At 38.4% G+C, this 23667-nt stretch overlaps 8 protein-coding genes and 1 long non-coding RNA gene across 12 annotated transcripts in view; 4 read left to right on the forward strand and 5 right to left on the reverse strand.

Moving 5' to 3' along the window:
- LOC104717778 overlaps nucleotides 1–410 on the reverse strand; it is a 2334-nt gene extending 1924 nt beyond the window's left edge. Inside the window, exon 1 of the mRNA XM_010435405.1 lies at nucleotides 11–410. Within this exon, the coding sequence (XP_010433707.1) occupies nucleotides 11–217 (207 nt within the window). The 5' untranslated portion in view covers nucleotides 218–410. The remainder of the gene's footprint in view (nucleotides 1–10) is intronic.
- Nucleotides 490–2942, reverse strand: LOC104717779 (SUMO-activating enzyme subunit 1A). The gene is made up of 10 exons (XM_010435406.1): nucleotides 2674–2942; nucleotides 2240–2291; nucleotides 1922–2117; nucleotides 1765–1844; nucleotides 1563–1679; nucleotides 1397–1447; nucleotides 1243–1309; nucleotides 1009–1112; nucleotides 827–931; nucleotides 490–738 (listed from the first exon to the last, which is right to left on the reverse strand). Exons 1-10 carry the CDS (start codon nucleotides 2754–2756, stop codon nucleotides 622–624), a joined length of 972 nt encoding a protein of 323 aa, XP_010433708.1. The 5' UTR covers nucleotides 2757–2942; the 3' UTR covers nucleotides 490–621.
- On the forward strand, nucleotides 4233–5379 carry LOC104717780 (thylakoid lumenal 17.9 kDa protein, chloroplastic). The gene is made up of 4 exons (XM_010435407.2): nucleotides 4233–4556; nucleotides 4648–4762; nucleotides 4844–4913; nucleotides 5016–5379. The coding sequence occupies exons 1-4, from the start codon at nucleotides 4252–4254 to the stop codon at nucleotides 5237–5239; spliced, it is 714 nt and encodes a 237-aa protein (XP_010433709.1). The 5' UTR covers nucleotides 4233–4251; the 3' UTR covers nucleotides 5240–5379.
- Nucleotides 6116–7367, forward strand: LOC104717781. Its single transcript, XR_756297.1, has 3 exons — nucleotides 6116–6293; nucleotides 6540–6655; nucleotides 7147–7367. It is a non-coding gene; the product is annotated as a protein transport protein Sec61 subunit gamma-1 (long non-coding RNA).
- LOC104717782 (probable methyltransferase At1g27930) lies at nucleotides 7613–8933 on the forward strand. The gene has a single exon (XM_010435408.2). The coding sequence runs from the start codon at nucleotides 7890–7892 to the stop codon at nucleotides 8841–8843; it is 954 nt and encodes a 317-aa protein (XP_010433710.1). The 5' UTR covers nucleotides 7613–7889; the 3' UTR covers nucleotides 8844–8933.
- Nucleotides 9098–12209, reverse strand: LOC104717786 (TITAN-like protein). Its single transcript, XM_010435412.2, has 7 exons — nucleotides 11813–12209; nucleotides 11446–11572; nucleotides 10987–11296; nucleotides 10830–10894; nucleotides 10156–10192; nucleotides 9575–10008; nucleotides 9098–9372 (listed from the first exon to the last, which is right to left on the reverse strand). Exons 1-7 carry the CDS (start codon nucleotides 12073–12075, stop codon nucleotides 9340–9342), a joined length of 1269 nt encoding a protein of 422 aa, XP_010433714.1. The 5' UTR covers nucleotides 12076–12209; the 3' UTR covers nucleotides 9098–9339.
- LOC104717783 (probable inactive purple acid phosphatase 24) lies at nucleotides 12348–17474 on the forward strand. Of its 3 annotated transcripts, XM_010435410.2 has the most exons (13): nucleotides 12348–12658; nucleotides 14513–14584; nucleotides 14766–14857; nucleotides 14948–15017; nucleotides 15102–15221; nucleotides 15312–15404; nucleotides 15505–15634; nucleotides 15752–15833; nucleotides 15929–16061; nucleotides 16147–16352; nucleotides 16437–16562; nucleotides 16640–16949; nucleotides 17041–17474. In XM_010435410.2, the coding sequence occupies exons 1-13, from the start codon at nucleotides 12542–12544 to the stop codon at nucleotides 17344–17346; spliced, it is 1857 nt and encodes a 618-aa protein (XP_010433712.1). In that variant the 5' UTR covers nucleotides 12348–12541; the 3' UTR covers nucleotides 17347–17474. The 3 variants fall into 3 exon arrangements, with proteins under 3 accessions (XP_010433712.1, XP_010433711.1, XP_019086686.1); XM_010435409.2 differs by lacking the exon at nucleotides 12348–12658 and having other exon boundaries at nucleotides 14202–14584; XM_019231141.1 differs by lacking the exons at nucleotides 12348–12658; nucleotides 14513–14584 and having other exon boundaries at nucleotides 14788–14860; nucleotides 14977–15017.
- LOC104717784 (TITAN-like protein) lies at nucleotides 12679–14063 on the reverse strand. The gene is made up of 5 exons (XM_010435411.2): nucleotides 13667–14063; nucleotides 13300–13426; nucleotides 13066–13150; nucleotides 12841–12956; nucleotides 12679–12748 (listed from the first exon to the last, which is right to left on the reverse strand). Exons 1-4 carry the CDS (start codon nucleotides 13927–13929, stop codon nucleotides 12895–12897), a joined length of 537 nt encoding a protein of 178 aa, XP_010433713.1. The 5' UTR covers nucleotides 13930–14063; the 3' UTR covers nucleotides 12679–12748; nucleotides 12841–12894.
- Nucleotides 17489–22483, reverse strand: LOC104717787 (snurportin-1). 2 transcript variants are annotated; one of them, XM_010435413.2, is made up of 7 exons: nucleotides 22048–22483; nucleotides 21783–21969; nucleotides 21448–21698; nucleotides 19523–19637; nucleotides 19316–19408; nucleotides 17854–17997; nucleotides 17489–17764 (listed from the first exon to the last, which is right to left on the reverse strand). In XM_010435413.2, the coding sequence occupies exons 1-7, from the start codon at nucleotides 22398–22400 to the stop codon at nucleotides 17651–17653; spliced, it is 1257 nt and encodes a 418-aa protein (XP_010433715.1). In that variant the 5' UTR covers nucleotides 22401–22483; the 3' UTR covers nucleotides 17489–17650. The 2 variants fall into 2 exon arrangements, 1 of the variants encoding a protein (XP_010433715.1); XR_756298.2 differs by lacking the exons at nucleotides 19316–19408; nucleotides 19523–19637; nucleotides 21448–21698; nucleotides 21783–21969; nucleotides 22048–22483 and adding exons at nucleotides 18344–18436; nucleotides 18551–18673.

Below are 23667 nucleotides of genomic sequence, written 5' to 3' on the forward strand. Positions count from 1 at the left end.
GTGATCCTACTTGTATCATCTCTGCCTCTGGTTCGTGCTGGAGTGAGAGCATTAGTTTCCTTGGAGAGTTTTCGACAAACTCAACAGCTTTTTCTACGGTGATCCATGAAACAGCAGATGATTTTTTTTTACCTGTTTTCATGTCAGTCCATTCTTTCTCAAGCTCCTTCAACTGCTGCTTCAGTCGTTCGTGTTTCTTCTCCTCTCTTTCTTCCATTTTTTTCCTTCTTACAATTTACTTTACTATGAGTAGTAAGAAGGATGTGGTTTATAACAATAAGTTGAAATCTTGTGAGATCTCACTAATTTCTATTTAATGAAAAATCTGGTGAGATCTTCACTCTAATCTCTATTTAATTTACTTTCTGAGTTTTACTCTTTTGAATTAATACATAATATTTGAAATTTGAATGAAATTGAACAATTCAGATGTCAATAACTGAAAAAAATGATTCTACCACGGAAAATCACAACGGACCCGCACAAAAATTCAGAATATTTTTTCATTTATACGTTTCATAATAATGTGAAAGCAAAAAACAAACGATTGAGATATTAATTAAATAGGATCTCATGAAACATCATAGTTAGATGAAATTTAGGACTCACTGGTTGATACTACTAAGAGGAGGTAAAAGAGTTAGAAATGTCTTCCATCACACCTTTCCCATCTTCACCATCAAAGTAGAAGAAGTTCTTTAACGGGTCTCCTTTGCATGATACTGCCTTGATCACCTCCTGCAACATCAGCAAGCTCTCTTGTTAGATTCCAAGTTTTTAGTGAGAAGATTCGAATGGGGAAAAGAGAGAGTGAGAGAGAGAGAACCTGTGCTAGTATTCCTCCCACAATGGCACAAGCTGGTGGGAATTCAGTAGTACCGGTGATTAGTCTCTCCAAGAGACTATCTGGTATAAGGCTTTCGCTGACAGACTGTTACAGTATTCAGTTTTTCAGTAAACTGAGTGACATTTTCTAAAGGAATGGCAAAAGAAAAAGAACACGCTTACATTTGCCTCACAGAGTTGCTTTTTGATTTCCAAGACTCTGGCAAGATCCAGTAGTGAACATTCTCCATGTTTACGCCCTTCACTCTCCTCAAACACTTCTATTACTGAAAAATCTCATTAGAATACCAAAGATTATTAGAGCAGCTTTTGTTGTTTTGTATCTGCAATGGGATCTCATTTTTCATTTGTTTCCGAAAAGCTATCAAGAATTAAGCTGCTGTAAGTAGTAACAACCTCTCATAGCAAAGTAGAGCTTTGCTGTTCTCCGAGGAAATGGTTTCCAAGGTACTGATATAGCTTCCTGCGGCAATAAACCAAAAACTTTATGTTTTACTACATATGCAGATGTAAGAATTATTAGAAGCAAAAGTTAGTGTTAAATTTGTACCTGAAAACTCGGAAAATTAAGTTCGCATTCCACAGTCTCTTCAAGCTTTTTCTGTGGAAAGAAAATTGCCAAGAAAACAATATAAAGGACGACCGAAAATTATGGAATGAGGAGGTGTTAATGGAGTTAAAACTGAACTAGATGAAACATCAAATCATGTAAGTACCTTTGTGTACTTGTAGTTTTGAAGGTCGACAAAGATCTCACCACATGAGTCTCTACAATCGACTGTATAGAATGCCACACGTTTCACTAAGTTCCGACATTTTTCATTGACAGATTTCTGCAAACAAAAAGAAAAACATACAACGTTATGAAGCAACTGAAGATGAGGGCAAGAGGAAACTATATAAAATTGTTATCCATACTTTAGTAGCACGAGAACCGTAGCCTATAACCACAACATCAAACTTCTCGAAAAATTCAAGGCCAAGTGTAGACAAATCACCTGAAAGATTTGGAAAAATGATCAGACAAGAGTTGGTATGTTATCAAACGTTAAGAGGAGAGGTATCAGAGAAGAACCTTTCTCAACAGAAACACGGACCATAGGGTTGAAATCCTTGAGTGAATCACAACAAATCTCAGCAACAGTATTACCACGGTAAGCATTTTCATCAGGCGGAATTAAGAAGTTTGCGTTCAAGGCCTCCTCGTTCACCAAACGATCATCCATTAACGTCACACTACCAACTCCTGCCAGCACAATGTTCTTGCAAAACTACCCACCAAATGGAGACGCACACACAAAGCCAAGAAAGGCAGTAAAAGACCATTAGATTAACTAGCTAATTGAAAAGCATGACATCTCAACAGAAATATGATAAGAGTTACAACTGCTACCTCAGCAACAGTCCCCTTAATTCCAGATACCAAGACATGAGATTTGGTCAATCTGCAAGCAAAACACAAACCTCACATTATATCAAACCGTGCCACAGTAGTTACATGATAGTGTATTGTATCATTAAAATAAGCTTCAGCAAAAAGCAAAAATGTGAATAAGAACGAATTAAGTTAAAACTTTAAAAGTCTTAAGCCCAAATACAATCTCAGCTGAAACATGAACCTTGGAAATGCCCAGTAACAGAACAGACATGATGATCTCAGAACACAACCTAAGGGAGCACAGAAGTTACGAGTTCAACTAGTCTAGAAGCAACTAACTCGGAAATATAAAAAAAAAAAAGAGGAATTGAAACAAATCAACGCTAACCCAGTATAAGTAGTAAGTAGAAACAGTGATGAGTAGGATAAGGAGATGAGAAAGTAGTAACCTTCTTTGAGCATTAGCACCCCAAACCCTAATCTGGCGGTCGTACAAGGCAGTCTCCTGCTCGGTAAGCTCTTCTCCGTCCATTCGCAAACTCAAGCTATCAAATTAAACAAACCCTTTGCTTTCAGAAACTGGAATTAGCGTATATCAGTACTGGATTATCTTGTAACCCGAGCTTGCGCAAGAAGACCTAGTCTTAACTTGGTCGATTTTGGTCAACCTTCTCTCAGTGATCTCTCTCTCTCTCTCTCTTTTTTTTTTGTTTTTAATAAAAAAATTGTTTCTAGTAAATACTTAAATGGAAAACATAAATGGTAGTCCACGTCTCGATCGCCGGTTCGATTCACTCCAACCGCATATCAATCGATTATTTTAAATATAATTTAAATGGGATGAAAAACAGTAAACGGTAATAATAAATTGTCAATGACGGTGAAATTGGTTTGACAGACATGAGCCATCTAAAGCTAATGCGACCTTTCCATGGCATCATGGCACCACATAACAAATGTCGGATTGTCACTGGTGCTTTTGTGTTAATACTAAGTCTTTACTTCGATTCCGAACTAATTTCGTCTTCCTCGTAAGTTAACCAACCCTTAAACAAAAACATACATGCGTGATACGTATGTGGAATATATGGTCTTTATTAGTACGTAGTAGTTCATCCTAACATAAGCTGTAGATTCTACTCTGATGTAAACATAATAAAGAAAAAAAAAATACATCATCTTTATCTCTTTGTTTGCATTTTCATCTTTACCAAAATCTTACTATTAGATAATATCATAATACTATGAAGCTTTGACACGCACAAAAAAAAAAACAAAAAAAAAAGGTATGGAAGCGTAGAGAAGCATTACCTACGAAATCGGAAAAATAGAGTCTCCTTGTCCAATGGAATCCTCTTCATTTCCCTTTTCCTTGCAAAATGATCAAAACTGTGCTTATTTGCTTGAGAAGAAACACAGTATGATGTTTTGAATTCTTGTGTAAATATAGTGACGTAAATAAATACATTAGTACTTCACGACGATTGAACGTCTTTTGATATCTCGTTCCTAGTGCCATGAGTCAATATTTATTGAAGTCAATATTGATTTAATGAAAGGTTCAAATGTAATTCGTATAACAAGGGATATAATTAACACACTCCTAAGTACTCAATTCTAATCATATGATTAGTTACAATGTACTTCGGGTATTGTATATTTTGTATATAAATAAATGTACTTTAATAATTGTAGAATAAAAACAAGAAAAAAAAAAATCTAGAAATCTGAAAACCACTGGATGAGAGAACATTGGGGGATGCATGCGCCATTAAGCTATCATGGAGTAGCAAACAACAGGAGCTTACAAAAGGTTCTTATTGCTTAGCACACCATTAATCCCATATATTAATTTTGAATTTCGAACAACGATTTCTGAAAATCATATACTATTAGTATATATATATATATATATATATATATTTTTTTTTTCCCAGGAAAAAAAAAAAACTAAAAGAGCTTTTTTTATTTTTGTTAAATTTAAATTAGCTATATGTAAGTGGAAAATATAATAACAGGATCGGAGGATGAGAGTAACCATAAACATAAACTCAAACATGAGTTTGGTCACAACTTTGCAACTCATCCTCCCGCCACGGCCAAGAGGCACCACCACCAAGTTCTTGTGTTCACTGACAAACCCACAAAGTCAAGAACTCTCTTCTTCGTCTTCTCAGATCCCTCTCTTACCAAAACTAATCTCATTTGCTCTTGCTCTCTCTCTAACCTCTTCTTCTTCCTCTGCCTTAGCCATTCCTTCTCTCTCCTCTTCTCAGCCACTCACCACTCCTTTCACCCAATCCAAGTTCGTCCAGACCGGTCTTCTCAATGGGTTTGTTTCTTCTCCACACTCTTAATTGAGAAAAGCTTTTGCGTTTTCTCACTTTTGATGCTAACTCTCCTCTTCTCATCAATTTGTGTAGCAAAATTAGGCCTTGCCCTTCTACGAACCCAGGATGTGTATCCACGAATCCAACCTCATCTTCCTTCTCATTTCCATTGCCAATACCTGAAACCGATAAACAAGATCCCATTCAGGTCTATTTTCTCCCTTTTCCAACATCTTCATCATCTCAATTTAGTTAGCATCGTTCTGATTCTTTGTAGTGTTCAACACAGAAATTGAAAGAAGCAATAGTTAGCACTCAGAAGAATCCTAAGTTTGTGGTTCTTGAAGATACCCCATATGGTAATCACTTGTCACTCTTTTTTCTTCCATTCAAGGATCATAGTGTCTGTGTGGTAATGACTCTTTAGTTATGAAGAAATAACACATTGATTAATTATGCAGGGAGATATTTGGTGGCAGAGGTAGAAGGAGGAGGATTTAGCAGAGATGTGATGGAGTTTTTGGTGAAGGAAGATGTGGTTGCTTACAGGTGTATGGCCACTAAGGTTACCTTTGTTTATCCTTTCACTACTGCTTTTGGAGATTCCAAGGGACAAGAAGAGAGGATGAAGAAGCTCATTGACCAGATCGGTTGGTATGCTCCTACGTTTGAATCCATGGAGTAAATAGAATATGTTCTGCAAGTAATGTAATGGTTTGTTTTTTTTCCCCATAGCCTTACAACTCACTACTTAAGACATTAATATGAGTTTGTTTGTTTGTCCTTTTGCGAAAATCAAAGAAAGCTTGTTCAACTGAGGAGCTAGATGATGTGTTGTTACAACTCTCATATTATAACTTATACATTGTACCAAGGCATAAGGGAGAGGAGAGAGAGCCTTGTGCTTCTTCATCTTCTTCTTAGGAGCGCATCCCTCTTAGGACCTAACATACAAAGTAATAAACAAGGAAACTTAGGAGAGATGTTTTAATTTGTTACCAAGAATCAAGAGCATAATTAAATTCAAGTACTTGGAGCATATAGCCAGTAATATTAGTGGAACGTCTTCTTTTTACCAACACAACAGGTCTAAAACTACAAGGGTCATTCCTTCCACGTTAGATCCATTTACTTAGTTCTAGCGCCTTGTCTAGGCATCCTTCTCCTATACTAGAACCACGCAACCCCAGTGACCTCTCCACATGAAGACAAATATGTACACACCGCCATCTCGATATCAATCTCAGGAAGCCAAGTGTCATATCCCTTAACGTTTATACTAACATTAAAAATTTGATTGCAGGAGATCATAAATATTATTAACATGATCACAAGAACACGTCTAACAGAGACAAGAACATCCTAATAACTTGTGTAATCTAGCCTAGTGTCTTTAGTGGTTTTCGTGGGCTTGGGTTAAGGTACAGAGTGAGCCCAGTAAAAGGTTTGACTTTGCTGACATGGCAAACCTCCGTCGAGGCTCGGTCTGTGATTGGCTCTTCAATATCCATGTGACGTTCCCTCTATCTCTCTCTATATATCTTAATCTTATTGTGTCATTAAATTATTTCCGAAGACTCCCAATTTGTTTTCTCTCTTTCGAATAAAAACGAAAAAACAAAAAATCGTCAGAAAAAAAAGCGCCATGGACGCCATTGATTCCGTCGTCGATCCTCTTAGAGACTTCGCCAAGGACAGCATTCGCCTCGTTAAGCGTTGTCACAAACCAGATCGTAAAGGTATTGAACCAGATCGGTCTACGAATTTTTGCAATTTGATTTGCCTTTTGAAATTGGTGGTCTTTTAGATTAGGTAATGATGAGCGATCTGTGTATGTTTAATCGTATGAGCTACTTGGATCTATCGTTTTGTCTTTTTTTTTTTTTTTTTTCTGGATTGGGAAGATCCGTATGTTGATTAGAGAGATCCGTGCTTTATCTCCATCTGATGATTCTGTATTTTTTTTTTTAATTGTTGTTTTGTAGAGTTCACGAAGGTGGCAGTGCGTACAGCTATCGGGTTCGTAGTAATGGGATTCGTGGGATTCTTTGTGAAGCTCATCTTTATTCCCATCAATAACATCATCGTTGGTGCCACTTAGGTGAAAATTTCTCTTTTCCAATTTCTTCTTTCCAGCCATGCATGAATCTGTTCGGGATTTTTTTGGTCTGAATAATGATGATTTGGTTAAGCAAGCTAGTTCGTGTAGTATAGAGTCATCTATATAACTAAGATGTTTTTGTCTCGATGAATACTTGTCTGCTCTGTCTCTAGTCTACATCTCTTAGAAGCTCTTTTGTATACAGTAGAAGTTAATTTCTTTGGTCATTACTAAATAAGCAATTTGCAATTGGACATCTTGTAGGATTTGTTTATGCATATCATGGAACTGTTGGTTTGGTTCAAAGTGTTGATAGACTTGTGATTCGATCATGAACATTGCATTGACTATGTAAAGGGAATATGCTTTATCGAAGAGATTTGGATGACTCGAGATGAATGGGGGAATTGCTTTGTAAAAGTTTCTTAAACCGTGTGCCCTTGTAATTTGGAAATTGCTCTCTTCTAAAGTTTGGTTTCGCATGTTTGCAGAGAACAAGGGAAGATAAGGTGGAGAAGGGTAGTTACAGCTTTGTGTTCATGAAGACACTTCACAGTTTTTTGTTTGTTTGTTCAGATACTCAGAAAGAGGAAACTTTTTGTGGACCTAGTTAACCACACATTTGAGATCAGTCTCCTGTAATTTGCATTCTGTTTCATATATTTCACTTCTTATTTCGTTCTGCTGTTATAAAATTCCAAGTTTTGATGAATGTGGTGGACGAGGCTAAACAAACACTTAGTTACAGTTTCGAAACTTACAAATTAAAAAAACCTATACGAAACACTTGACCAAATCTTGCGAATATTCCTAATCTCAGCTTCCATGATTTTCTCTTTCTTATCTCTGATGGGTAATTTGTGACAAATAATGCTTGCACTACTAAGATTGTTTCATATCATCAAACTACAGTTTACCAAAACTTATTCACCAATTGCAATCACTTAGATACACGTGTATTTCTTTCCACCAAAATCTTTGCTACTAATGACATGACAAATTGAAAAATAATAATCATGAAGTTAGGTAAATCCAAACTAACAAGCAAATGACATGACAACACCAAAAAAAGGAAAGAAAGAGAATCTTGGAACAGAAGCAATGCGACCTTTCCTTGTTATTCACTCGAAGATGACACAAACTGACAAACATAATTGATGATCATTTAAAACCAAAAGACATCAACTCTTTTGGTGAATCAGGTGATACTCAAAGAGAGGTGAGAATAGTAATCATGCCTCCTCAACTTCATCAATCTTCACTTCCTATTCTCAATCCTCTACTCAGATTCTCACCTCCTTCCTCCCCTGATAATCCCAAACACCAGACAGAATCAAAGATTAAGATGCCAAAGTTCACTGTGCGTAAACTCATACCTCTTCTTATCTTCGTTCTATCAAGCCTCTCCGTTCTTCGACTCCTCCGGATTTCATACAAGTCTTCATCCTCTGCATCTAAGTCCTCATCTTCAACCACATTTCGTTTGAGTCCAGCCGAGTCCAGTCAGCACCTCAGGGCTAACGAGGGCCCAAGCGCTCTCACGGAAAAGGAACAGAAGTTCTTATCAGATACCATTGCCCGTAGATCCCCTTGCAACGTTCTTGTTTTCGGGTTTGCACCTCAATACCTCATGTTATCTTCAATCAACACTAGAGGTATTACCGTCATTTTAGACGATGAGCCTGCAAAGATAATGATACCAAAAGCTAAAGTAAATCCAAATAACACACGAATCTACAGCTTGAAATACCATCAGATGGAAGTGAAAAATGCTTACAATCTGCTTCGACATGCTCGAGCCAATCCCACATGCGCACCCAAGATGAATAATCTACAACAAGGCTCACCACACTGCAAAATGGAACTGAAGGATTTGCCACTGGAAGTACACAATATCAAATGGGATGTGATAGTTGTTGATGGGCCACGTGGAGACAACTTAGAGGCACCAGGTAGGATGGGGAGTATATACACTGCAGCTGCGTTAGCAAGGGAAGGAAGTAGTAACTCAACAACAGATGTTTTAGTGCATGATGTGCACAGGACTGCTGAGAAGTGGCTCTCCTGGGAATTCTTATGCCAGGAGAATCTGGTTTCAGCTAAAGGGAACTTCTGGAAGTTTAGGATTAAGGGACAATCAAATGCATCCAGGTTTTGCTCACCAGAAACCGTCCTCATCAGATATTAGCAAAATTTTGTACATTTAATCAAGAACAATGTAGTTCGACACACTACTACATCCTTATCTCATACCAGCGCAGGGAAACATGGTTGAATAGTGATAGTGTATAAAAGTCATTCCTAAAATGTGTGTCCAACTAGAAAATGGATACAATTAGTGGAAATGATCACAATTTATGCACCACAGAGTTATTTCATTTTAACTCCCCAAGAACAAGAAATGGAAAGCTATACAATTTCCTAAGAAGAAGAACCCAAAAGAAGATCAAATAGTCACAGAGAGGCCTTCTCTATGCTATATTTCATTATTACACAAAGCTACGTAATACTTTAACCCTTTCTTCGTACCAAAAAAAAAGATTCCATCCAATTTTCACACTACTTCAAAGGAGTATCCAGGTTCACATACCTCTAAAATTCTTTCATAGCTTGACATACACTGGAGCAAAAGATGATTATAAAATTCCTACATAAATAATCTGTACTCGTTGCCATCTTGGATGTCAGCCAGAGCCATTTTCACCAGTCTCTCTTCGCTGCAATCACAATTAATGTATGTATATAAGGCCAATGAAACGTATTTCTCGAAGGAAATTAAACAAAACAGCATCAACAAAGCAAAATGTATCTATTTATGTTGAGTATAAAAGGAGCACACATATGTTTGAGAATTAGAAAAAATAATAACCGACATGATACCGGCCATTTGTAATTAAATATTAGAAAGGTAAAACCTACCGCCCGTTTGCTAATGTACGGTTGTATTTTGACTGGTTCTGATTCTGTAGAGATGCTTTCAGTTTTGACCAACTTCCGTTTTTCCTTCTCAAATTCTTTCCTGGATTCTTTTCGCGTGCCTGATTGCCAAACTCGACCAAAGTTGGGAAGCCACTCTGCATCAACCTTACTATTCATTGTCTGTCCCCTCTTCTCCATCTCTATCTCTATTTTTCTCTTTTCAGCCCATGCAGCGCCAACCCTATTAGGATTCAGCTTACGAGTATTTCCAGGTATCTTTGCCTGAAAGCTGCTGCTCATGTCTGATTGGTTTAGTTGAACATTAGAAGAATTCCCATCATTTGCATCCAGCCATGGTGGAGGAGCTCCAGAGTGAACATTCCCGCAAGCATCGCTCGAATGGGAGGAAGAAATGCTAGTCATTCCCACCTCACCTGAAAAGTTAAAAAAGGACAATTCCAATTAATACTTTGTGCATATCAGAATGGCTACATCAATAAAATCCATAAACCTAGACGATGAAGCACTAATATGAAATTAACACAACACAGCTGGAATTTGAATGCCAAGTAGCACCCTACCTGGAGAACTGTAACTGCCCTTAATTTGTTTCCTCTCCTGGAATGAAGACAACGTTAGTAATAGGCTCACAGAAAAGAAAGAAACAAATCTGGACTTAGACAATGAGTGTGTAATTGCCACCGGAAGGAATTCTGTGATATAATTGAACAAATTGACCACATAGACCCAATCCGTAATGAAATTTTGATGATCAAAACAACACACATAGATATTAGATAGAAGATTTATTCTGATCAATTACACAAATAACACATACGAAATTCCTGAACAGGAATAGTTATTGCCATTATCTTTACAAAGCATTGCCTTACAACCAAAAATTCTGAGCCGAATAACAAGTAGTGAAGAATCTCTGACTCGAATGATGACATCAATCAAAAAGTGACAAAAAGAATGATAAGATACATGTCAGATAATCTTATCTAACATAGACTGCAATGTGCATATAACAATGAGAAATCCTAAATTGTAGTTACAAACTATTTTAAACTGGGCAAGTCAATATTTTGAATGAAACCTAAGATGTATCAAAAACATAACTAATCTTCAAACTACAACTATTGTCTTACTCAATTCAAACGATCTTTCATTTACTTTTGAGAAACAGATGAAAACATTACACATCAGACTTTCAAAAAGCAGCTATATAAATGTTACAAAAACTGAAACTCACCTGATCTTGACTGCTTGGGTAATCCTTGCTTCTAGAAGGAATGACATGTTTGCCAAACCCGTTCCCTAGAGAACAGAATTCATTAAGACTATTATATACAACTTGTTATACTCTACAACTAACAAAATATGGAGGTCATAATTAAACAAAAGAATACCTGGTAAATTACTCGGCGGATCAGTATGTAAAGGGAGGTGAGAAGAATCCATGTTCAGATATGAACCATAATGTGCAACTCCAGGAAGCTCTGAATGTGATATCTGATACTTATTCGTATTATACTGTAAAGGCAAAACATCACTGGAATGATGTGAATTTATAAGTTGTGCAGGAACATTTTCAATTTTATCCATAGTTTTAAAGGCAAGTTTATTGTGGATATCATTAGATGTCCCAGACAGCTGCTCACAGGACCCTTTAAAAGAGGATGCATCTTCACTTCCCAATGACTGGCATTTTCTTCTCCACTGCATCCAGTATAGATAGAATGTCATTAGAGATTTCAACAAACAACACACGTCTACACTCTGTCACTCTTAAACTGCAAAGGTTGTGCCACAGGTTATGAAAAAAAATACTGGCGACAACTGCAGCATAATCCTCAAGTAGTGTATACCGTAGCTACATTAGCTTCTGAAATACGGAAATCGTCAATGCAATCCATCGCCGGACCATTTTTCGAAAGAAATTGCTTGACATTCTTAAGATGATCCGAACTTGCGAAGTGGTTGATTGCCTTAGAACTGGTTAAAAAAAGCATCCAAACCAAAATATTATGTGTAATCAGAAGACGATTCAGTTTTTCTCCTTCCATGAGTTACATACAATCCCAGTTAACTCTATCATCAAGAACAAAAAATTCTCGCACACTCCGATTCTACATTTCATTCAAGTAACATAGCTACTATGTTCGCTAAAACAACGAACCTAAATCGAATGAACAGGCTCAAACTGAAAGGAAAGAGATAAAGGTAATGGCATACCAGGCGAAGGAGCTGCCGAGCTCAACAATGTCCTCATCACAAAAGACACACCAAACACGGTTTTGCGACTGCTCTTGTGGCCGCAGAACGCTAGGGTTCTTCAGGAAGAATCTGACGTCAGCAATCTTCGTCCGGAATCGATCGAGGAAGGTAGAGAGGAGGTCCTTGTGGCGAGGGAAGTACTTGTGGCGCGAGCCGTGGTCGTGATGCAATCGGCACACCTTGCAGTACTCGATCTCGCTCTTCTTCGATGGTTCCTTCATCCTTCTTCTTCTTCTTTCCAACGTGACCCGAATTAGGGATGCGACTGGAACAAAGGCCTTTGAAGCCACGGCGGTGTGTAGCTCCCCCCGGCCAATTACAATACACTATTTAATTCCCGGGTAAAGCCGGTCCGACTCCGGTCAGCCTTAAGTCCCAAAAAAATGAAGGAAAATTCAATTTTATCTTGGTTTTATCATTAAAATTTAAAAAACTGTTACCAATTACCATCATTATAACAAAAAATAAGAAAACTGTTAGAATATTATCTTTATCGAAAAAGAGAAACTGTTAGAATATTCGACTACTTAGATTTGACGGTGAAAGAAAATATTTGGATAATCTCAGGAATGTTGAATTCGATAGAGATGAATCAGTTTTGGGAAGATTCTTAGATATCATCCTGGATTATATATAATAAGTATACAGCTCTAGGTTTTTGTTTCCAAGTCACAACAAAGAAAAAACATGGCTAGAGTGTTTTTACTAGTGATTCTGTGCTTCACCGCACTGCTAAGCTCGAGCTTATGTTTTGGTCATGCTAATGCCAATGGTCGTGGAGATCAAGCACTGGCTAAGATTAACATTTACGNAAAAAACTGAAACTCACCTGATCTTGACTGCTTGGGTAATCCTTGCTTCTAGAAGGAATGACATGTTTGCCAAACCCGTTCCCTAGAGAACAGAATTCATTAAGACTATTATATACAACTTGTTATACTCTACAACTAACAAAATATGGAGGTCATAATTAAACAAAAGAATACCTGGTAAATTACTCGGCGGATCAGTATGTAAAGGGAGGTGAGAAGAATCCATGTTCAGATATGAACCATAATGTGCAACTCCAGGAAGCTCTGAATGTGATATCTGATACTTATTCGTATTATACTGTAAAGGCAAAACATCACTGGAATGATGTGAATTTATAAGTTGTGCAGGAACATTTTCAATTTTATCCATAGTTTTAAAGGCAAGTTTATTGTGGATATCATTAGATGTCCCAGACAGCTGCTCACAGGACCCTTTAAAAGAGGATGCATCTTCACTTCCCAATGACTGGCATTTTCTTCTCCACTGCATCCAGTATAGATAGAATGTCATTAGAGATTTCAACAAACAACACACGTCTACACTCTGTCACTCTTAAACTGCAAAGGTTGTGCCACAGGTTATGAAAAAAAATACTGGCGACAACTGCAGCATAATCCTCAAGTAGTGTATACCGTAGCTACATTAGCTTCTGAAATACGGAAATCGTCAATGCAATCCATCGCCGGACCATTTTTCGAAAGAAATTGCTTGACATTCTTAAGATGATCCGAACTTGCGAAGTGGTTGATTGCCTTAGAACTGGTTAAAAAAAGCATCCAAACCAAAATATTATGTGTAATCAGAAGACGATTCAGTTTTTCTCCTTCCATGAGTTACATACAATCCCAGTTAACTCTATCATCAAGAACAAAAAATTCTCGCACACTCCGATTCTACATTTCATTCAAGTAACATAGCTACTATGTTCGCTAAAACAACGAACCTAAATCGAATGAACAGGCTCAAACTGAAAGGAAAGAGATAAAGGTAATGGCATACCAGGCGAAGGAGCTGCCGAGCTCAACAATGTCCTCATCACAAAAGACACACCAAACACGGTTTTGCGACTGCTCTTGTGGCCGCAGAACGCTAGGGTTCTTCAGGAAGAATCTGACGTCAGCAATCTTCGTCCGGAATCGATCGAGGAAGGTAGAGAGGAGGTCCTTGTGGCGAGGGAAGTACTTGTGGCGCGAGCCGTGGTCGTGATGCAATCGGCACACCTTGCAGTACTCGATCTCGCTCTTCTTCGATGGTTCCTTCATCCTTCTTCTTCTTCTTTCCAACGTGACCCGAATTAGGGATGCGACTGGAACAAAGGCCTTTGAAGCCACGGCGGTGTGTAGCTCCCCCCGGCCAATTACAATACACTATTTAATTCCCGGGTAAAGCCGGTCCGACTCCGGTCAGCCTTAAGTCCCAAAAAAATGAAGGAAAATTCAATTTTATCTTGGTTTTATCATTAAAATTTAAAAAACTGTTACCAATTACCATCATTATAACAAAAAATAAGAAAACTGTTAGAATATTATCTTTATCGAAAAAGAGAAACTGTTAGAATATTCGACTACTTAGATTTGACGGTGAAAGAAAATATTTGGATAATCTCAGGAATGTTGAATTCGATAGAGATGAATCAGTTTTGGGAAGATTCTTAGATATCATCCTGGATTATATATAATAAGTATACAGCTCTAGGTTTTTGTTTCCAAGTCACAACAAAGAAAAAACATGGCTAGAGTGTTTTTACTAGTGATTCTGTGCTTCACCGCACTGCTAAGCTCGAGCTTATGTTTTGGTCATGCTAATGCCAATGGTCGTGGAGATCAAGCACTGGCTAAGATTAACATTTACGAAACCAGTCTTGCTTTGGACACTTCTGTCAAGATTCACGCTTCCCCTGAAGTTCTTGGTTCCCAGGTTTTAAAAAAAAAACCCAATTTCTTGATCTTGATGTTATTTTGTTCTTGTCGGATTCTAGTTTTACTGATGTATTTTAAAGAGATGATTTAAATGTAAAAAAAATTTGTATGATAGCTTGAGTTTAGCCGTTCTAGTCTTGATAGCTTCGATTGGTTTTGATGTGTCTCTGATCTAACAGGGTGAAGATACTGAATGGGTACATGTTGCTATCTCCAACCCCAAGCCCGCTTCAAACGATTGGATTGGAGTTTTCTCGCCAGCTAAATTCGAGTATTTTTTTTTCTAAACTACATCTATTTTTGTTATAGATTGTGAAATGTGCCTTTTGTGCATTATTATTTGACTCGTCTTTGTTGTTAGCTCGGGTAACTGTTGGCCAACAACTGGTGGCAAAGAGAAAACTCCTTACATATGCGCATCTCCCATCAAGGTTTGGTTTGTTTTACATATATTGATTGACCTGTGATATCTTGATTTAAGTCCTCCTGGTAACATTCCTTTTTCTATTTGCCAGTACTTGTATTGTAACACTCATCCGGAGTATATGAAGTCAGGGAATGTGACTTTCAAGTTGCAGATGATAAATCAGAGAGCTGATATCTCTTTTGCACTGTTTACCAATGATGTTAAAATGGTAGGTTAACTATAGTAGCTTTCTCAGTTTAGTATATTTGTATACCTGCAATACCAAGTGGACTTAATGATCTTTTGAATATCACTGCAGCCACATCTTCTCGGGCAATCCAATCCTGTAGCTTTCGTCAATCCTAAAGCACCTGTCTACCCGCGTCTTGCATTAACCAAGAACTGGGATGAAGTAAGTTTTTCCACAACTTGAGTCAAAAGGCCTTGGGTCTTGGAGAATACAAACTTTTTTGGAGTTCGTTAAAACAGGCTTGTTTTTGAGCTTTTGATAGATGACCGTGACATGGACGAGTGGGTACAACATAAATGAGGCTGTTCCTTTCGTTGAATGGAGTGCAAAGGGACTTACAAGTAAGAGATCGCCAGCTGGAACAATCACCTTCAACAGAAACAGCCTGTGTGGTACGTCCTGTTTTGTATATCTTTCGCTGTGATCTCTGAGGCAACAGTGTTGCGATATTTCAGTCATCTGCATCATTCTAGAGATTTGATTTGTGGATATATGTGATGCTTACACAGGTAATCCTGCTCGGGGCGTTGGTTGGCGTGATCCTGGTTTCTTTCATACTGCTTTCTTGAAAGAACTCTGGCCAAACCGCGAGTATGACATCTCTACTTTGCTTCTTTTTAGTCTAAACCCGGAGTATTAATTTAGCTTCATAACTGTTAGTTAACTCTCAATCCTTTGGTTTACAGATACACATATAGGCTAGGCCATGACTTGGTCAATGGGTCGACGATTTGGAGCAAGAATTACACCTTCGTGTCATCTCCTTACCCTGGACAAGACTCGTTACAACGGGTCATAATATTTGGTGACATGGGGAAGGTATGTTTCTTTTAGGCCATTATGATCTCCATGTGCTCTCAGACTATTATCTCAAATGGTTGTTCTTGATTAAAATATATTTCAGGGTGAGCGAGATGGGTCTAATGAGTACAATGATTACCAACCTGGTTCCCTCAATACAACAGACCAACTCATCAAGGACTTGAAGAACATTGACATTGTTTTCCACATTGGAGATCTCACTTATTCCAATGGCTACCTCTCCCAGTGGGATCAGTTCACATCTCAAATCGAGCCCATCGCTTCTACTGTCCCCTACATGGTCGGGAGGTTTGTCAATAAGAAAAGCTTCATCATTGTTCTTCTTCCTCTACTACTCTTGTAGTGCTTTAAGTCATTTCTTTTTCATTACAGTGGCAACCACGAGCGTGATTGGCCAGACACTGGATCCTTCTATGCCCGGACAGACTCTGGAGGAGAGTGTGGTGTTCCTGCAGAGACCATGTTCTACTTTCCTGCTGAGAACCGAGCTAAATTCTGGTAAAGTTTTGTTAACCATTGACGATTTCTTGCAAGTTCCAGAACAATATCTTACATATGTCGGGTTGAATGGGCAGGTACAGAGCGGATTACGGGATGTTCCGCTTCTGTATAGCAGACACTGAACACGATTGGAGAGAAGGCACAGAGCAATACCAATTCATCGAGCGTTGCCTTGCCTCTGTAGACAGAAAGACTCAGCCTTGGCTCATTTTTATGGCTCATCGTGTCCTTGGTTATTCCACCAATGATTGGTATGGCCAAGAAGGAACCTTTGAAGAGCCTATGGGAAGAGAAAGCCTACAGAAACTGTGGCAGAAGTACAAAGTGGACCTTGCTTTCTACGGCCATGTCCATAACTATGAGCGAAGCTGCCCCATTTACGAGGTTTGATCCCATCATAATTTGCTTGATTTCCGTCTCATCGATGTAGCGTTGTCTCTAAGCTCTTATCTTACCTTTTTGTTTTCTATTGCAGAGCCAATGTGTGAACAACGATAAGGATCACTACTCAGGGACCTTCAAAGGAACTATCCACGTTGTTGTGGGTGGTGCAGGAAGTCACTTGTCTCCCTTTAGCTCACTGGTACCCAAATGGAGTTTGGTCAGAGACTATGACTTTGGGTTTGTGAAGTTGACTGCTTCTGATCACTCATCGCTTCTCTTTGAGTACAAGAAGAGCAGCACTGGCCAAGTGTACGACTCCTTCAATATCTCTAGAGATTACAGAGATGTTTTGGCTTGCACTCACGATAGCTGCGAGCCCACCACATCAGCTGGATGATCTTTCTTCTGTTTACATCGTTTTCCTTCGAAACAATTAGCTTCTTAGCTTTTTTATTATTTAATAGGGCTTTACTCATTTTTTGGACAATATTTGTTGATTTCTTCAATTGCAGGGTTTTACTTTTACTCTGTAGACAATATAAAACAAAAAAAAATCGTCATTTTCATGGAACAAACTAACTCTAATCGTAACTCGTGTGAGAAGCCAAAAAAGGTGGCTACGATTTTAAGAATTTGCTTCCCTCTGTTTACACGAACACGACACAGTGACCAAACAATATACTTTTGATACTCTCTTCTGGTCAATCCGACATCTCTACTTCAGGGGTCTTGTCTTGTTGGTTCTCATGTGAAATCGTAGATGCAAGATCTTCTACTTTCAGGGGAGAATGTCGGGCCATATATTGAAACATGATCTGCAAGATGGATTATAAATGCTCGAGTCAATTCATAAATATGATTGTCCTAAGTTGGTATGCTATATGCAAAGAAAGAGAGTACCAACCTTGGAATAGCTATCAGCAAAGGCTCGGGCTCGATTTGACACACCAATATATTGCAAATCCGCCTTCTCAAATCTACCATCCACACAGTTCAGCCCTCCATCGCCAATGGCAAAGCGAATAAGACTTCCTGACAACAGTCCTGACTATAATATCCAACATGGGACAAACCACACATTTAGCAAAGTAACACAGTGCGAAATCATCCTTAAGCTAATTTAACTGCAACCTCTTATTATGACTGCATGGAGTTTATAACAAACAGGGCAGTACTAAGCTAGAGGAATCTGTTGGTCCTAGAAAGAAGATATTACTGAGCAATATCATTACCTTACGAGTATATGGCGTCTCTATAACAAACATAGGCACAGTAATTCAGAAAGAAGATAATATCTATGCTTTTACACTTTTCAATTTGCCCAAATGCTGATCATACAACCTTGGTTAAAAGACATACGGAAATAATAATCACTCTACTGTATTTTGACATACCTGTTTTACAAAATCTGCATTTAAGCAACTGAATGGTACAGGTGGATCATCTGATGTTACAAGTTTTCCTTCTTCTTGCAACTCCAAGACGATCTGATTTTACAAGATACAGAGAATATAAGTTAAGACTTTGTAAATGGGAGTGTAACACTAAACACTCTGTTATGAAAAAACCATGAGCTGTAAATGTATGTCAAATCCACTTACATGTTGTTGATTTGGAACTTCTCCATTGTTATCTGTATCGATGACATACTGACTACAGCTCTCATCCTTCCATATCAACACCAGAGGAGTATTTCCAGTATGATAATGTGCATGCCTGCGAGTATTGCATGTAATTTAGTGGGGAAAGAGTCATAGAAGAACACTAGACCAACGAGACAATGATACCATAACAAGAGTATGAAGTAACCAGTGATTTATACAGCAACGTCCATAAAACAGATGAAAAAAGATCTGTCCTCTTTCTAATATAATCATCATTCATCAAAACCCTATATCTTCATATCCAAATGCATTTCCCTAACTTCCCTTCAAAACCTTTAGCTCTCAACTAAAGACTTAAGGTCCTAGGCTAGTTACAATAGTCCTTGATACAAGACTATGGTTAGGTTGATTAGGCCATCGTTTAGGATATTTTNGACAAACCACACATTTAGCAAAGTAACACAGTGCGAAATCATCCTTAAGCTAATTTAACTGCAACCTCTTATTATGACTGCATGGAGTTTATAACAAACAGGGCAGTACTAAGCTAGAGGAATCTGTTGGTCCTAGAAAGAAGATATTACTGAGCAATATCACTACCTTACGAGTATATGGCGTCTCTATAACAAACATAGGCACAGTAATTCAGAAAGAAGATAATATCTATGCTTTTACACTTTTCAATTTGCCCAAATGCTGATCATACAACCTTGGTTAAAAGACATACGGAAATAATAATCACTCTACTGTATTTTGACATACCTGTTTTACAAAATCTGCATTTAAGCAACTGAATGGTACAGGTGGATCATCTGATGTTACAAGTTTTCCTTCTTCTTGCAACTCCAAGACGATCTGATTTTACAAGATACAGAGAATATAAGTTAAGACTTTGTAAATGGGAGTGTAACACTAAACACTCTGTTATGAAAAAACCATGAGCTGTAAATGTATGTCAAATCCACTTACATGTTGTTGATTTGGAACTTCTCCATTGTTATCTGTATCGATGACATACTGACTACAGCTCTCATCCTTCCATATCAACACCAGAGGAGTATTTCCAGTATGATAATGTGCATGCCTGCGAGTATTGCATGTAATTTAGTGGGGAAAGAGTCATAGAAGAACACTAGACCAACGAGACAATGATACCATAACAAGAGTATGAAGTAACCAGTGATTTATACAGCAACGTCCATAAAACAGATGAAAAAAGATCTGTCCTCTTTCTAATATAATCATCATTCATCAAAACCCTATATCTTCATATCCAAATGCATTTCCCTAACTTCCCTTCAAAACCTTTAGCTCTCAACTAAAGACTTAAGGTCCTAGGCTAGTTACAATAGTCCTTGATACAAGACTATGGTTAGGTTGATTAGGCCATCGTTTAGGATATTTTATTTAAATAGTTTTGGTGCTTTAGTTTATGAATTTGGTTTTCATAATTTCCATTCTACGTTAAAGTATTTACTATATTCTACTAGGGTTTTAACTAAGTTGTATCAAGGCCTATATAATGGTCTTTATTGATTAATGAGAGGGGAAGCCCCAAGAATTAACCTTAACCTCTAAGAGAGAATTAGGGTTAAGAGGGAGCTAAGCATTCATATCTTTCTTAATTCTCAAGCAATAAAGAGGTTCATAACAATTTGGTATCAGAGCCAACCGATTCAATGGGTGAGAACGATTTTGTTGCGGCAGAACTCGCAAAGTTGTTTGCAAAGATAGAGAGTTTGGACACAAAGATGGAAGACATGAAGAGGGAAATCTGCGAAATCAAGGGAATAACAATTTGGTATCAGAGCGGAACGATCCTATGAAGGGAGCTGAGCCGTCCGATCCTATACAGAGAGCTAAGTCTCTATGCGATTCCTTGAGGACAGATTTTGCTGAGCTGCGTGAGATGTTGAAAAAGCTCCAAGCGACGTTGGAGCAAGAGGAGATGAAGAAAAAACAGCAGGCGGTGTTGGAGACGGTGACATCGAAACCAGATCCGGTGTTGGTTGTGGTTTCGGTGGAACCAAACCACGTGAGGGGAGGTGTGCTGGAGACGGTGACTTTGAAAGCACCGACAGTAACTTCAAAGCCACCGGCCGTGACAACAATGGCAAAACCGGCGGCAGCGACGTTAGGAGCTCCGGTGTCTGTGCTGAAGCCAGAGGAACAAAACCTCTTGATGGAGGAGGTAATGTATGATTCACCTCTTGTAGTGAAGATTGAGGATGAAGAGTCTTTGCCTGTAAGAAAACGCAGCAAGTGGACGCTACCGGTAATTACGTGAGGATTTCTTTTAAGCACACGTTCTCAATCATAGCTGATGTTGAGTCAGCTCATAAGCTCGTGTTGGGTGAGAAGAAAAAGTGCAAGGAAGCAGTCACAAAGCTTCTAGAATCGTGTACCCGCAGTTGGAGCTTGAGGACAAGCTCCGAGTGGAGGAGGGGAGTAATGATACAAGACTATGGTTAGGTTGATTAGGCCATCGTTTAGGATATTTTATTTAAATAGTTTTGGTGCTTTAGTTTATGAATTTGGTTTTCATAATTTCCATTCTACGTTAAAGTATTTACTATATTCTACTAGGGTTTTAACTAAGTTGTATCAAGGCCTATATAATGGTCTTTATTGATTAATGAGAGGGGAAGCCCCAAGAATTAACCTTAATCTCTAAGAGAGAATTAGGGTTAAGAGGGAGCTAAGCATTCATATCTTTCTTAATTCTCAAGCAATAAAGAGGTTCATAACAGTCCTCCACTAGATTAACAAGAAAACAACTGATTCGCAGCTAGAAACCTTAAGGCACCCAAACTTTTTGTAAGTGCAGACAGCAGGAGAAGGAAAGATGGGAGTCGCAGTAAACTTAATGGCGAGAGATGAAATGATGCACTTACTTGTTATAAAACAACAGTCCATCCTTGACATAAGGTAATGAACCTGTATAAGCGGAGTGAAGTCCGGTTTGGTCGCAGTTATAAAAAGGAACAGCACTGAACCTGAACTTATGATAAAAGGAAGGCGGATCACAAGCACCAGTCTCAGCAAGTTTAGATTGCAACCAAAAGAACCTGAACTCTGCTGTACATTCATAAAGCGAGTAACCCCTCCAACAAACCATATCAATCACATAATATGTCTGATCAAACTGCATAAACAGTAACAAAACCGCATCCTAGTAAGCTCAAGAATGGGGATTATAAATCAGAGAAAAAAAAAAAGAATCTTTTACCTCGTGAAAGATACAGTCTAGTATAGAGTATGAGTTTGCAGGGCCAGAAGCGCCTTTTTTCCTGGCACCACCAGGCAACGCAGAAGGGAAATGATGTAAGATGGATCCATTGCGTACTCTACTTACTGTTGTTCCATCAGATGAAACTACGAAACATCTTTTGCCAGCTGGCCTTGCTAATACATACCTAAATAAACCAACCATTTCTCATAATCAGACTCATTTATGAAGCGAGAGGAGAGAAGCATCAAAATAGGAGCAGTACCAGTCTCGGCTCAAATTATCAGGGACGTCGATCATCCATTCTGGTAACATAAGCTGCCTCGCGAACCACTTGCGAGCCTCAGGTCCTCTGAGCCTCGAAGCTTGACGAACGTCAAAGCTACTCGATTCCGATTCGGTTCCTTCGTCGAGCTCGGGCACGGCTTCGAATAGTATCTCCGGGTCGACATCGGAAGAGGAGGATTGGAGCGAGATTACGGAAGAGGCGAGGTTTCGAGCTCGCTGCTGAGCGTCACTGCGATGCTGAGACTGACGGAGAAGAGAAAGCTCTCGACGTTTCTGTTGATCGGAGATAGGTCGTCGTTTAAACGGACGGCGAATCTCATGAGGCGCCATTGGTCTCGACCTAAAAAAGCTCTCCGAGACTCTCTTTGCTTTTGGATGGTGAGGTACGGTTCAAAATTTAAACCGGTGGTGGGTAAAATTAAACCAAACCGGTTTGATTCTATTATATCATTAATTATTAATTATATTATATCGTTAATTATTAATTCTAATATATCGTTAATTATAACCGGTTTGATTTTGAGAAACGCCTGAAATCAATCTCAAACAAGATAGATAATGCTCTTAAAGAGCTTATTGAAAGAGAAATCTAAAACTGAAAACACAATAGCTCATCGGAGCTTTATTCAAATGTAAAGAACAAAGATAATAAGAGAAGCTTTAGGTTGTCTTCAAGACCAAAGTGATTGTAGATTTATATTTCATAAATGGGAAGAAGGAGAATTGTATCATATGAAACTCTCAAGGTTACATTTCTTAGAGTCATTACACATATATATATGAAATTTCCCAAGTTACATGGGCTTTAAGACTAGTAATGGATCATACTATTGGGCTTTGTGGCTTGCTCTAATACTCTCCCGCAAACTTGGCGTGGTGTGAAAGCAACATGACAAGTTTGAAACCGCAAATGCAATGGCTTTGACATGAGAATGCGTCGTCGAAGCAAGATCGTTGTGATGTAGATAGCAGCATCTCTTCACCATAAAACCAGTCAGTAGTGTGAGAACTTTTCAGGTTCTTTTGACCTATTATTTGTCTCACAAAGAGTTCGGGTTTTCTTTACCTCGTTTAACTCTCCTAAGCCGTCTATGAAAAAGAAGAATTCGCTTCCCACAACTACTTAAATCCTACTTGCTATCTGCTTCTCATCCATTTACCAACCACAATTTGCATAAAACCAATGTCTTTCTCTTTGACATTTTAACAAACACCTTGTGTGCTCTCAGCAAACCAGAAAAAAATTCAGCCATAAACCCATCCTTATGAAATCCAAGACCATCTGTTTGCATTCTAACTTCATGAGTTCAATCTTATAATCTAAACTAGCCAGCACAAACCACCATAGAAACGACAACCAGCAAAATTCCAAGCCTATAACTCTAAACCATTTCTTCCCCTTTCTCAAGCTCCATGTTCTGTTTTTGCTTTAAGCTTCAACGGTTGAAGAAATCATTATCTTCTCTTAGTTGACTTCCTCTTAGCTCGTGACCTTGATGGATCCCTAGCAATGGACGAGACGATTAGAAAACGTCACTGGTCTGACTTTGGAACTAGTAGAACCGGCAAACCCATGAACCGTATTGCTCTGATACCA

This window comes from Camelina sativa, chromosome 10 (genome assembly GCF_000633955.1).
Source record: "Camelina sativa cultivar DH55 chromosome 10, Cs, whole genome shotgun sequence".
NCBI lineage: Eukaryota > Viridiplantae > Streptophyta > Magnoliopsida > Brassicales > Brassicaceae > Camelina > Camelina sativa.

Bases quoted from the DNA above. Each gene is read 5' to 3' on its own strand.
- LOC104717779 (XM_010435406.1), bottom strand. From the start codon at position 2,756: ATGGACGGAGAAGAGCTTACCGAGCAGGAGACTGCCTTGTACGACCGC. The intron at 2,292-2,673 runs GTTACTACTTTC...TTTTGCTTGCAG, and splicing joins GGTGCTAATGCTCAAAGAAG to ATTGACCAAATCTCATGTCT. The intron at 932-1,008 runs GTAAGCGTGTTC...ATACTGTAACAG, and splicing joins AGCAACTCTGTGAGGCAAAT to TCTGTCAGCGAAAGCCTTAT.
- LOC104717780 (XM_010435407.2), top strand. From the start codon at position 4,252: ATGAGAGTAACCATAAACATAAACTCAAACATGAGTTTGGTCACAACT. The intron at 4,763-4,843 runs GTCTATTTTCTC...TGTTCAACACAG, and splicing joins ATAAACAAGATCCCATTCAG to AAATTGAAAGAAGCAATAGT. The intron at 4,914-5,015 runs GTAATCACTTGT...TTAATTATGCAG, and splicing joins TCTTGAAGATACCCCATATG to GGAGATATTTGGTGGCAGAG.
- LOC104717782 (XM_010435408.2), top strand. From the start codon at position 7,890: ATGCCTCCTCAACTTCATCAATCTTCACTTCCTATTCTCAATCCTCTA.
- LOC104717786 (XM_010435412.2), bottom strand. From the start codon at position 12,075: ATGAAGGAACCATCGAAGAAGAGCGAGATCGAGTACTGCAAGGTGTGC. The intron at 10,193-10,829 runs GTGAGTTTCAGT...TCTTCATTCCAG, and splicing joins ACCCAAGCAGTCAAGATCAG to GAGAGGAAACAAATTAAGGG. The intron at 10,009-10,155 runs GTAGGGTGCTAC...TTAACTTTTCAG, and splicing joins GGGCAGTTACAGTTCTCCAG to GTGAGGTGGGAATGACTAGC.
- LOC104717783 (XM_010435410.2), top strand. From the start codon at position 12,542: ATGGCTAGAGTGTTTTTACTAGTGATTCTGTGCTTCACCGCACTGCTA. The intron at 15,834-15,928 runs GTATGACATCTC...TTTGGTTTACAG, and splicing joins GAACTCTGGCCAAACCGCGA to ATACACATATAGGCTAGGCC. The intron at 16,353-16,436 runs GTTTGTCAATAA...TTTTCATTACAG, and splicing joins GTCCCCTACATGGTCGGGAG to TGGCAACCACGAGCGTGATT.
- LOC104717784 (XM_010435411.2), bottom strand. From the start codon at position 13,929: ATGAAGGAACCATCGAAGAAGAGCGAGATCGAGTACTGCAAGGTGTGC. The intron at 13,427-13,666 runs GTATGCCATTAC...TTTTTTAACCAG, and splicing joins CTCGGCAGCTCCTTCGCCTG to TTCTAAGGCAATCAACCACT. The intron at 13,151-13,299 runs GTATACACTACT...TACTGGATGCAG, and splicing joins CAGAAGCTAATGTAGCTACG to TGGAGAAGAAAATGCCAGTC.
- LOC104717787 (XM_010435413.2), bottom strand. From the start codon at position 22,400: ATGGCGCCTCATGAGATTCGCCGTCCGTTTAAACGACGACCTATCTCC. The intron at 21,970-22,047 runs GTACTGCTCCTA...TGGTTTATTTAG, and splicing joins GATAATTTGAGCCGAGACTG to GTATGTATTAGCAAGGCCAG. The intron at 19,638-21,447 runs GTAAGTGCATCA...CAATACTCGCAG, and splicing joins GGACTGTTGTTTTATAACAA to GCATGCACATTATCATACTG.